At 38.1% G+C, this 10,687-nt stretch overlaps 1 protein-coding gene across 1 annotated transcript; it reads left to right on the top strand.

The window, feature by feature from the left end:
* The first annotated feature begins 6,251 nt into the window (after positions 1–6,251).
* On the top strand, positions 6,252–9,773 carry LOC108361674 (uncharacterized). The gene is made up of 2 exons (XM_017614364.1): positions 6,252–6,402; positions 8,887–9,773. The coding sequence occupies exons 1-2, from the start codon at positions 6,273–6,275 to the stop codon at positions 9,660–9,662; spliced, it is 906 nt and encodes a 301-aa protein (XP_017469853.1). The 5' UTR covers positions 6,252–6,272; the 3' UTR covers positions 9,663–9,773.
* The last annotated feature ends 914 nt before the right edge of the window (positions 9,774–10,687 follow it).

Here is a 10,687-nt window from a genome sequence, read left to right as displayed (position 1 = left end):
TACCAGCTTATGAGATGGTAACAAAATTGACCGGTTACAGGAGTACACAGAATGCGAAAAGGGTTTAAAAATTTACAGGAACTTTATTACCGGTCACAAAATTTTTATTACCAGCGCAGAATAGACCTGTAAAAATCGCTTACTTGCAATATCCCGCCACGTGCTCACAACAAGGGTTCAAAGTACCCTGATATGACGAAATGGGTTGATGTTCGCGAATTGCGGCACTAAGGGCGAAGACAATCGCAGGAGCAATGAGGTGGTGGCGGATTACAGGAGGTGCCTTACTTCAAAACCAACAAAGAAACCTGTGGCAATTAAACGAATTCNTTACCAGCGCAGAATAGACCTGTAAAAATCGCTTACTTGCAATATCCCGCGACGTGCTCACAACAAGGGTTCAAAGTACCCTGATATGACGAAATGGGTTGATGTTCGCGAATTGCGGCACTAAGGGCGAAGACAATCGCAGGAGTAATGAGGTGGTGGCGGATTACAGGAGGTGCCTTACTTCAAAACCAACAAAGAAACCTGTGGCAATTAAACGAATTAAATCTGAGGAGGAGTCTACAGCAGAACAAATAAAGCTCCAGCAAGAAGAAACGTTGGTGAAACGACGCTACTGTGAGATGGCCAGGGATCACCTTCAGGTCGCTCTTGTCGACCAAGCCACAGGCAGCGGTAAGCCTGTTCAGGAGAGGTGTCGAGATCGAGGCAAAACTCTACGAACAGGCGGGTGACTACCTGTTTGAAAATGCAGACAACCCTAATCCATGATTTGACTCCAGTGAGTCCCTGAGAGGCTGTCAGATTTTCAAATGTAGAGATGAGTTCTCCAGGGAATTTCTCGGCAAGTGCGTAGCCGAGGTCGAAAACGCATGGGAGCGTTTGGAGATAAAACTAATCCCTGCCGAGGGGGTACCTACCTACCGAAGATGGCTATGGACAGGATCTGTTTCCTGCAACGTCAGAATCCAGAGATACCAGTGAGTGACTGGGTTTCGTGCAGAAAAGCCTCTAGAGGGCGCGCAGAGTTTTTCGTACCTTCTGAGGCTTAACCAAGAAAGTGTTTAGTCATTGCAAAAAATGGACCACAAGCTGCTCTTCGGGATGAGAACAGCTAAATTAAAAATATTCCGCTCCAATGAGCCGATTTCAGATTCTGATATCGAGGACGCCAACCAGGTGCTGGGCCATATGAACCTCAAAATTACCGCGGACGGTGGTCCAGGCAAATCCAAGGCCCTCTAAGACCGCCTCGGATAAGCTCCTTATCTTCCTAAGGGAGGAAGATATGGACATCTCACTGATACTCACCGACGCCCGCTATAACCTCTTCTACACTGGTATATCACGTAAAGCTTCCGCGTGTGTATTTGTTAAAAACATAATAAAAGCTTTCTTTCGTTAACTTGGATTTGATAAATGAATGAAGCTGTATTACCCGTATACATGGCGCACGACAGGCCGTGTCCGCCACTGAAAGTCGTCCCTTTACAAAGGCTAACAGGAGCTACTCCAGTATTACTCGGCTGCGATGCCAATTCACGACATACATTATGGGGCAGCTCGGAAACCAATGATAGAGGTGAGTTCTACGTTTAGGTTTAGAGGTAGTACTCCCACTTTCATATTTCCTAATGTCCTTGATTTTTGCGGTTGGGAAGAGGTCCTAGACCTAACTCTGCTAACCGAGGGGAGCCAATAAGTGGAGAGTATCTCGGACCCCCATAGAATACTCTTTGAGGTAAATATTGCGGCGGATACGCCTATTCCCTATAGAAACCCTCGTAAAACAGATTGAGACTTATTTCAACAAGTTATTTAAAAGAATTGCAGAAAATGCCAGTTGAAGATATTCCTACAAGGGGCGAGCTGGACGCCAAAGCGGACAGCCTGAATAAGGCCTTCGGAAAGGCCCTTACGAAGCATTGTCGGTATGCGATACGGGGCGCGAAGGATGCGTCCTGGAGGGAACTTTTGCGATATATTTATCGAAAATTCAGCTGCTAACAGCGCCATCAGACTGCGTGCCCTGGGGCTCTGAAAGGAAAGACCATTCAGGCACGGCTTCATCCTATGCTCAATACCGTCTGACTGTATCCTGCCAAAGTCCTGGGTTCACCATAAACCCCGCACGAAATTCCCAAGCCCCAGTGACTGGAAGCAGGAAAATTGCGGGTTCTTTCAAGGCTTAACTGTCTTTACGGATGGGTCAAAGATGGAATGCGGATTTGGTGCTGGGATTTTCATTGAGTACTATAACCTAAAGTTATCCTTCCGCCTACCAGACTATGCAAGAGGCTTTGAGCAACCGACCCTAACAGTCGAACACATCAAATGAGTTTGAAAATTTTGAAATCCGTTTGATTTGTTCGCGCACCACGCCACTAACGAGAAAAATGACATCGAACACGAACAAATCAGAAAAATTTGTTCGATGCTAATGGCTAGTATAACAGCAATGCTCAAATACTGTACTTATAATTCAATGGTAACCTCATAATATAAATAGTTGATTAATCAGATCAGGCAATATAGTTGATTAATCAGAAATGGAAAAGATAATTAAATTACTACTTAGTGTTTTTGTATGTGCGTTTATGTATGTATTTACATATGCACATATTCATACATATATGTATTTTGAACCCTAAACAGCCTTTTAAATTTTAAATTATGAAAATACTTAGGCTATCTGCACACTTGTCGTCCAATCATAGTTGCGTTATCGTCTCGCCCTGAAATTTTGAGCCGAGTACATGCATTTCAAAGGAGATCTGCACACTTGTCGTTATCGGCTAGTTATCGGCAAATTGTAGAAGATGCAGAAACGGATAAGTACGGCACTGTCGTTTGCTAATCGTTGTGCACGCATTGTTTGTTTACATTTTATGGAAAAATTAGTGAAAAAGTTAATATTTGCATACAAATTAGTATTTTTGCATAAAATCTGTGGAAATTATTAAAAAGTGTATAATTGCATTAAAATTCAATAAATGTGAGCGTTTTAACTATAAAATATGACGAAATTGTAAAAAGTCTCTGTGTGCATGTACAAAACACGTATCAGGAAAAGAAAAGAAGAGATATTACCGAAATATTAGGTCTAGAATTGTTGCAGCCCAGTCTATATTTTAAAAATTGCAGGTTTTTTTTTAATATTTCGCGAAAATATCAACCAAAACACAAAATACCTGCTCCAAGTGAATTTTTAGACGCCAAATGAATTGAAATATCACGACCGAGTGTGCGAAAGTGTAGTCGTCATGTAATCGTTGCATCATGATTGTGACGGTGAAGCAACTATGATTGGACGACCAATGTGCAGAAAGCCTTAGTCATTTCACTAAGAGTGGTTATTTTCCTACCGGGTCTTTAAAAATGTATGTACTTAAACGCATACATACATACGTGCAAGCAGATACACTTTGTATATTTTTTTAGGTATACCTGGTGTGTACATACATTTATACCCAACAAACACTGAATATAAAAATTCCAAGTGTGAGAAAATCGTATTTCTCAATTTGATTTTCAGCATTGTTCATCATTTGAAACTACACATTCCCGCAGACATTGTTTATCGACTTAAAAACGCATTTCGTTCCATTCCATCTGTCTTATAGCTCACCCAACGAATAGCACTTCACATGTATAAGTCTGTTGGGTTTTGATTTTTACGTAAAAATGGTATAACAGTGCAAAGTATGCATAACTGGGCTATTAATATTGCAAAGTTGTCAAAGTCTATCGGTAGTCTGCTACATCCGTGGAGTTTTAAAAAAGTCATCAAAATTTTCGTAAGAATTAGAAAAGGCTTTCGATAATAATAATGTGTGAGAAAATTTTTTTAAGTCATCGATAACTATTATTTTAAGACATATATAATAAAATTCTTTTCATAATGAGGCATATTCTGGATTTCGTACGAATCGAAAAATTGAAATTTTTGTATAGAAAATGATAAGAAAATTTCATGATTTTCGATTCGGACGAAATATTTTTAAGTTTTCAAAAACTTTTACTTTGAAAGTCTTTGAAGATTTAAAGATATTTATCTCTCTGATAATTATTAAGAAAGGACTTTTATAGTATAAGTCCTTGAATAATATGACAATTACTGATTGACTTTTATTCTTTTCTCTTATAATAGTTATGTTATTAAAAAAATCGCAATAAATCACAGAATCGGAGAAAAAAGTTGAAATTTGTTTCCAGTAAATGCTTTTTTTAATCATTTATATTTTCAGTAGAGCTTTATCACTTTAATTAAACGTTAAAGTTAAATGTTATCGGGTCTTTTATTTTGCAATAAAATTACTTCGCAAACTGTATGCAACTAATTGCAAAACAAACTGTAAGCAATCCATTCGTCTTTGTCAAGCTCGATAAATAAGGTATTAAATAAACTGAATAAATAAATATTCATTTCCTGTAAAAAATAGTGTGTTTCTAACATGATGCAATAATACAAGGTGGTATCAGTTGTGACAGCTCGATTTGACACTACCTTAGCTCAGTAGAATGATAAGAAAAACGGGAAGAAATGAATCCCCATATGGGGAAAAAATATAAAATTTCACATTTTCTCCTTAACAAAATTTGCTTTTTTATAGTATATTCGTTATGAAATGAAATAAAATAAGATAAAATACCTGTTTAAGAAAACAAAGTGTGTATACTGAGAAAAAATAAAAAGCATTCAACTATATTAATGGACAAAGCTGCTGGAGCTGAGCCTGCCAGCTGAGCTATTCAGGTACGGCGGCGAGGAGTTGATAAGGTGCATGCGTCAACTCTTTTATGCAGAATATGGTCAGATGAACGCATGCCCGACGTATAGAATTTGCTTAAGATGCTCTGCCCAATCCACAGGAACGGCGACCCCGCCATACGCGCCAACTACCGCGGCATCAGCTCTCTAAGCACGCAAGGTATTATCGAACGTATTGTGTGAAAGACTGAAGCCTACCGTCAACGAACTGATTGAGCCTTATCAGTGTGGCTTTAGACCTGGCAAATCCACCATAAATCAGGTACTACCCTTACGCCAAAAATTGGAAAAGACCCGCGAGAAAAGGAGCGAAACTCACCATTTGTCGACTTCAAAGCCGCGTTCGGCAGAACTAAAAGGTATCCCCGCGAAACTTATACGACTTTGTAAAACGATGTTGAGCTCCGTCAGAAGGGCGACTCCCTGTCATGTGATTTCTTTAATCTAATGTTAGAGAAGCTGAAGAGCTGCAGAACTGAACAGCTCAGGAACAATTTACTACAAAAGCGTGGAGTTGCTGGCGTATACTGATGACATTGACATCATCGGTAATAACTACTGCGAAGTCTGTTCTGCCTTTTTCGAGTTATATAAGTAAGCAAAGCGATTGGGTCTGGTGATAAACGAAAACAAGACGAAGTACATATCTCCTGTCATCAAACAAACAGTCAGCGCATTCGCGCCTTGGCCCTCACCTCACTGTTAGCAGTAATAATTTTGAAAAAGTAGAGAATTTCGTTACCCTGGGGACTAGCATTAACACCGATAATAATGTAAGTATCGAAATCCAACGGATAATCACTTTAGCCAACAAGTGCTACTTTGGACTAAGCAGGCAATTCAGAGGTAAAGTTCTCTCGACGTACGAAAACCATACTCTATAAGTCAGACATCATTCCTTGCTGGTAAATGGAGCAGAAGCATGGACGATGAGACGGCTCTTGGGAGTGTTGGGTGGAAAGATTTTGCGTAAGATTTTTGGGCCTTTACGCAGTGGCGATGGCAAGTACCTCAGAAGGTGCGATGCAGCAAATTGAAATACGGCGGCACCGATGGCTGGGCCATGTCGTTCGAATGGATACCAACGGTCCTGCTATGAAAGTATTCAACTCGTAACCCACTGTTGATAGCAGAGCACGAGGAAGCCCAACACTGTGAAGGAGAGACCAAGTGGATAAGGATTTTATTTCACTTGGCATTTCCGTTTGAGAAAAAGTTGTGAACTCAATATATGTATCTCAATTTAAAAAGAAAGGAAATTTCCATATTAAAAAGTGTCTTACATTTGAGAACGAACGTTCGAAGTTTGAGAAAAATGTTTATTGGGTATGTACAAATTTTTGCTGGTGTATACCTGCTCTCGCACAAACTGCTTATGTATGTGCCAGTTACTGTAGCAACAACTCGGTTTAGTTGCGTTCTTCTCGTCTACTACGGGCTCATCGGTTTCGAAAATAACGCAATGCCCGCAGTATTGCATTGAACTTCGTCGACGATGGAGGATTTCATAGCCGAAGTGCACAAAAGAGAATTTTTGTGGAATAAGAAGAATATACCTATTGGCGAACAAAAAAGAATTACGGACAAACTATGGCGAGAAGTAGCGGCCGCGTGTGGTATATCAAGTGAGTGCGATTTAAAAATACACATGCATATGTATGTACATATGTATAGTATATGTTTAAGGTTTATCACATGCATCTACATACATACATATATACGTTCACGTTTAAGTATATGTACATATGTATACATATCAACATGCATTTGTACGTTGTATATTTGGAGCCCAACAAAACGTGTTTTGTCTGTGGTGAATTTTTCATCGTTTGCTTGTCAGAGGTTAGTTATTTTCGGGGATACTACAGGGAACAATTTTTGGCTGGGTTTACGCAAGTTTCAAATGTTTGTGCATACATAATTTTTATTTCGTAACGGTTTCTGGCAATAAACTCACTTACTTTATATTGAACATATTTGCGAGCATGAGGCATTGGTTCCATTTCCGAATTGGGTATCAAATTTTCGATTGGCTTCAAATTCTTTTTATTTGTTCAAGCAATTTTTTTCTTTTTCTCCTTCGGAGATATATAGTCTGTTCGATAAGCTTATAAAATTTTGCAAATTATCGGGTTTTGGCGTTCGCGTATGCAAAAAACCTGTAAAGTAGGGTAAAATTGGGCGCAAATTGAAAAAATTTTACCAGCAAGAAAACAGCTGATCAAAGTAATCTGTTTGCAATTTATGAAATTTATTTTGATGATTTTTATGTTAAAAATAACTTGAAGCCCAAACAAAAATGTTGCGGAATAAGGCAAATGCTTATTTAATAACGTTTGCTTAACGAATAACTTTACCAAAACTTTATTTGTTTATTTTTTTCGTGTTTTCAGTTTTACGCTTTTTATGTATACAAAAGCTCCGATCAGCTGCACTAAAACAAGTTTTTTCTAATTTTGCGTTCGCGTTATTTTTGAGATATTTTCCAATTTCAGAGATAATCGTTCGTTACTCTAATGGAAGTTGCTGCTGGATATTTTTCACTGGATATTTGTTCGAGCAGACTAATAATCTGTCAAAGTTTTGATTTTTTCCTGATTCTAGTTAGCCATTCATGAATTTCTTGAATTGGTCATATTCACTCTTAGTAGAAACTTCATCTTAACGTCATTTTAAAGCTAAAGAAATGGGCTTAATGACTCGTTCTAAAGCTATCTTAGTTATAAATAGCTAAATTTTTTGAAGTTGATTTTATAGGGAGGACTAGTAATTTAGGAATTTAAACAATGTCATCGTAATCTCTGATTAGTTATCGAGAAAAACCATGTTTTTAAGAAAATAGAGTTTTTAAAGAACTATTTTAAGCAGGGACGTGAACCGGGTGAAAAATTTGGTCGCTGCGGTTCAGCGGTTCGAACCGTTTTTGCACTTTTGGATCGGTTCGTCAAATCGGTTTGTTTGGTCTTTGGACCGGGGTTTCGGTTCGGTTCTGAAAACAAAAAAAAAAAAACGCGCAAGTATAAGTGTCAAGTGTCAAGTGCAACAACGCGCAAGTTTAAATGTCAAGTGTCTGTCAAATGAGATGGGTTGCCTTTACATTTGTTATTGCCATATGGTAAACAAACATGGTAGGTATTACCATTTTTAACAAAAAGAAAAAAGTGCGTACATTTATCTATTGCAAATTGCTTGAAATGAACCGTTAAACCTTCGGTTTTGGGTTCGGATCAAACATTTATGGAAAATTTCGGTTCGGTTAATGGTACAGTTAATTAATAAAAAAAACCGTTTTCCGGTTTAAAATCGGTTCACGTCCCTGATTTTAAGACTCAGCTTTATCATTAGTTTAATTTTTCCCTAACCGGTTCACTTTTCACTCTTGGTTTCCATGGGTTTACTATGGCCGGATGACAAATTTTCGGGTGAATTTTTTTTTCAGGCGAAACTCAGGATAATGCATATTATTACTTTTTTTGTCTGTGTTGTATTTTGTTAGAGTTAAAATTGTTCTGTAACTTGTTTTCGAATAATATGTGTACTGTTCAAAATAATATTGTTTTTTACAAGCTAGAGTACATTGTTACACCAGATAACTGTTTCCATAACTTATTTGTTTATTTTATTTCATAACAAAAATTTCATACAGAGAAAATGGCTGTACGAGTAAGTACACAAAGAAAATGACTTTGCAATTTTCTTACGAATGTTTCATAAAATATGTAGCTATACAGTGCAATTTCACGGTATTCTTTTTGAAACGATTTTCTAACATTTTCTCCAAATTCATATTCTTTATTAGTGACAAAAAAGCAGATTATATTCGCCAAAGATTCATTCCAGAAGCCATTTTCTTCGTACAGTTAATAACATTGATAAGGTGAATATGTTCAGTCTATGAAGCATAACATGAATAAACAAATAGATTCATAACTAAACTCCCAAAAAATGGCAACGATATTTGCATCTACATCCATTTTTGCTGGCGCTGGTTTTGTTTTCTTATATACACGAAAGATGCAACGGCCTCTAAAAGTCACTAAAATTTCATCTACCGTCAAATATTCTGGATCGATCCAATAGTAAATCTAGTGCAACTTTATTTCTTCCAGAGACAGCAGCCAAAACTCGATGGCGAAGTATACGTGATCAATTTCTTAAAGAGATAAAGAAGGTGCCAGTATACAGCTCCGGTGAATCCTATTACATCGAGGAAAGTAAGAAACCGAGATATACTCATTTCAATAATTTAATCTTCCTACTGGATACACACGCGCCAAGACAAACAGTTATTGATATTAAGCCAGACTCCATAATTGATATTCGCTCTACCGAGTCTGGTAATTCGGGCACTGAATGTGAATGTGTGAAAAATGTAGCTGAAGATTTTCCACCTACGCTCCCAGAACCACAGCCTCAAAATTTTTCCCCACCCAGGAGCACGGACAATATTTTTACAAGCATTAGAAAGGTGTACACACTGGAGGAAGATCTGGATCCTAATTTGTGTGATGTAATATGGAAACAAAGCTCTGATGCATTTGACTTCGAAGAAAGCAAAAATAAAATCGATGATGGTGTTCCGCCTCTAGTAATGATAAGGCCTCAACCACCAGATCCAACCTATACTGGCGGCAAACGAGCTTATCCTCAAGAGTACGATGATAAAGCGGATGTCTCATACTTGAAGAATAATTACTACAACTTCCCAGACAAAAGAGTAGAACTTGAACTAGAAAATCAAACAGAGCCTGAAAACTGCACTGACGAAAATTTATTATTTCTGCGGTCACTTTTGCCTTATATAGATAAGATGGACCCAATGCAGCAGTTACGACTGCGCATGCGGTTTCAGGAAATAATGCTTGAAGAACTGGGAGGAACATAACTTTGAGGCTTGAGGTGATGTTCTACTGCGCGCAGTTAATATTTTGCTAGTGAAGTATACTAAGTAATTCCATTTACTAATGATATTGCATTTCATTTTATGAAATATTGTTTGTTAGGTTATAAAGTAAAATTAATCAATAAATATATATTTTAAATAAATATATCAATTATATAAATAGGTAATCATGTTTCCCATACACCCCTTTTACGGCTAAACTATACTTCTAAGGTATAAACAGTTATACATCATTAGAAAGGTATTTTGATGCTGATGTGCAGGCAATTTTTAAAATTTCAAATTAGTTTAAAATAGAGCGAAAAAATCAATCAAAAAAGTCACACCAATACCAATGCCATACATGTACATGGTTGGGGCGGAATTTCAACCGCTGGGCGAACACTAGTATTTTAAATTTTACGACGTGCTTGGCCGTAATTCTCTTCGAGTTTGTAGTATGCGTCTTGATGTTTTTACACAAATTGAGTGATCACCAGTATTTCGCGGCCTTCTAACGGCAAATCTATATATTATTCTAAATCTTCTTCTTTTCTTTCTTCTTTATTGGCGCTGTAACCGCCTAAGCGATCAGCACGCCAGTCATTTCTCTTCTGTGCTAACTGACGCCAATTGGAAATGCCAAGTGAAGCCAAGACCTTCTCCACCTGGTCTTTCCAACGCAGAGGAGGCCTTCCTNGCGTTGAATATTTTCAGAGCAGGAGCGTTTCTGTCCATCCGAACGACATGGCCAAGCCAGCGGAGCCGCTGAATTTTAATTCGCTGCACTATGTCTATATCGTTGTAAAGCTCATACAGCTCATCTTTAAATCGTCTGCGATATTCGCCATCACCAACGCGTGAAGATCCGTACATCCTTCCCAGAATCTTTGTCTCGAAAACTCCTAGAGCCGCCTCATCAGATGCTTTTATGTCCATGCCTCGGCGCCATACACCAGCACAGACATGATGAGTGACTTATAGAGTGTGATCTTTGTACGACGAGAGAGGACTTTACTTCTCAATTG

Source organism: Rhagoletis zephyria, unplaced genomic scaffold (genome assembly GCF_001687245.7).
Source record: "Rhagoletis zephyria isolate East Lansing unplaced genomic scaffold, Rhagoletis_zephyria_1.1 Rzeph_scaffold_00813, whole genome shotgun sequence".
In the NCBI taxonomy this organism is placed as follows: domain Eukaryota; kingdom Metazoa; phylum Arthropoda; class Insecta; order Diptera; family Tephritidae; genus Rhagoletis; species Rhagoletis zephyria.
Note: the sequence above shows the minus strand (reverse complement) of the source record. Positions and strands in the feature narration are given on the sequence as shown.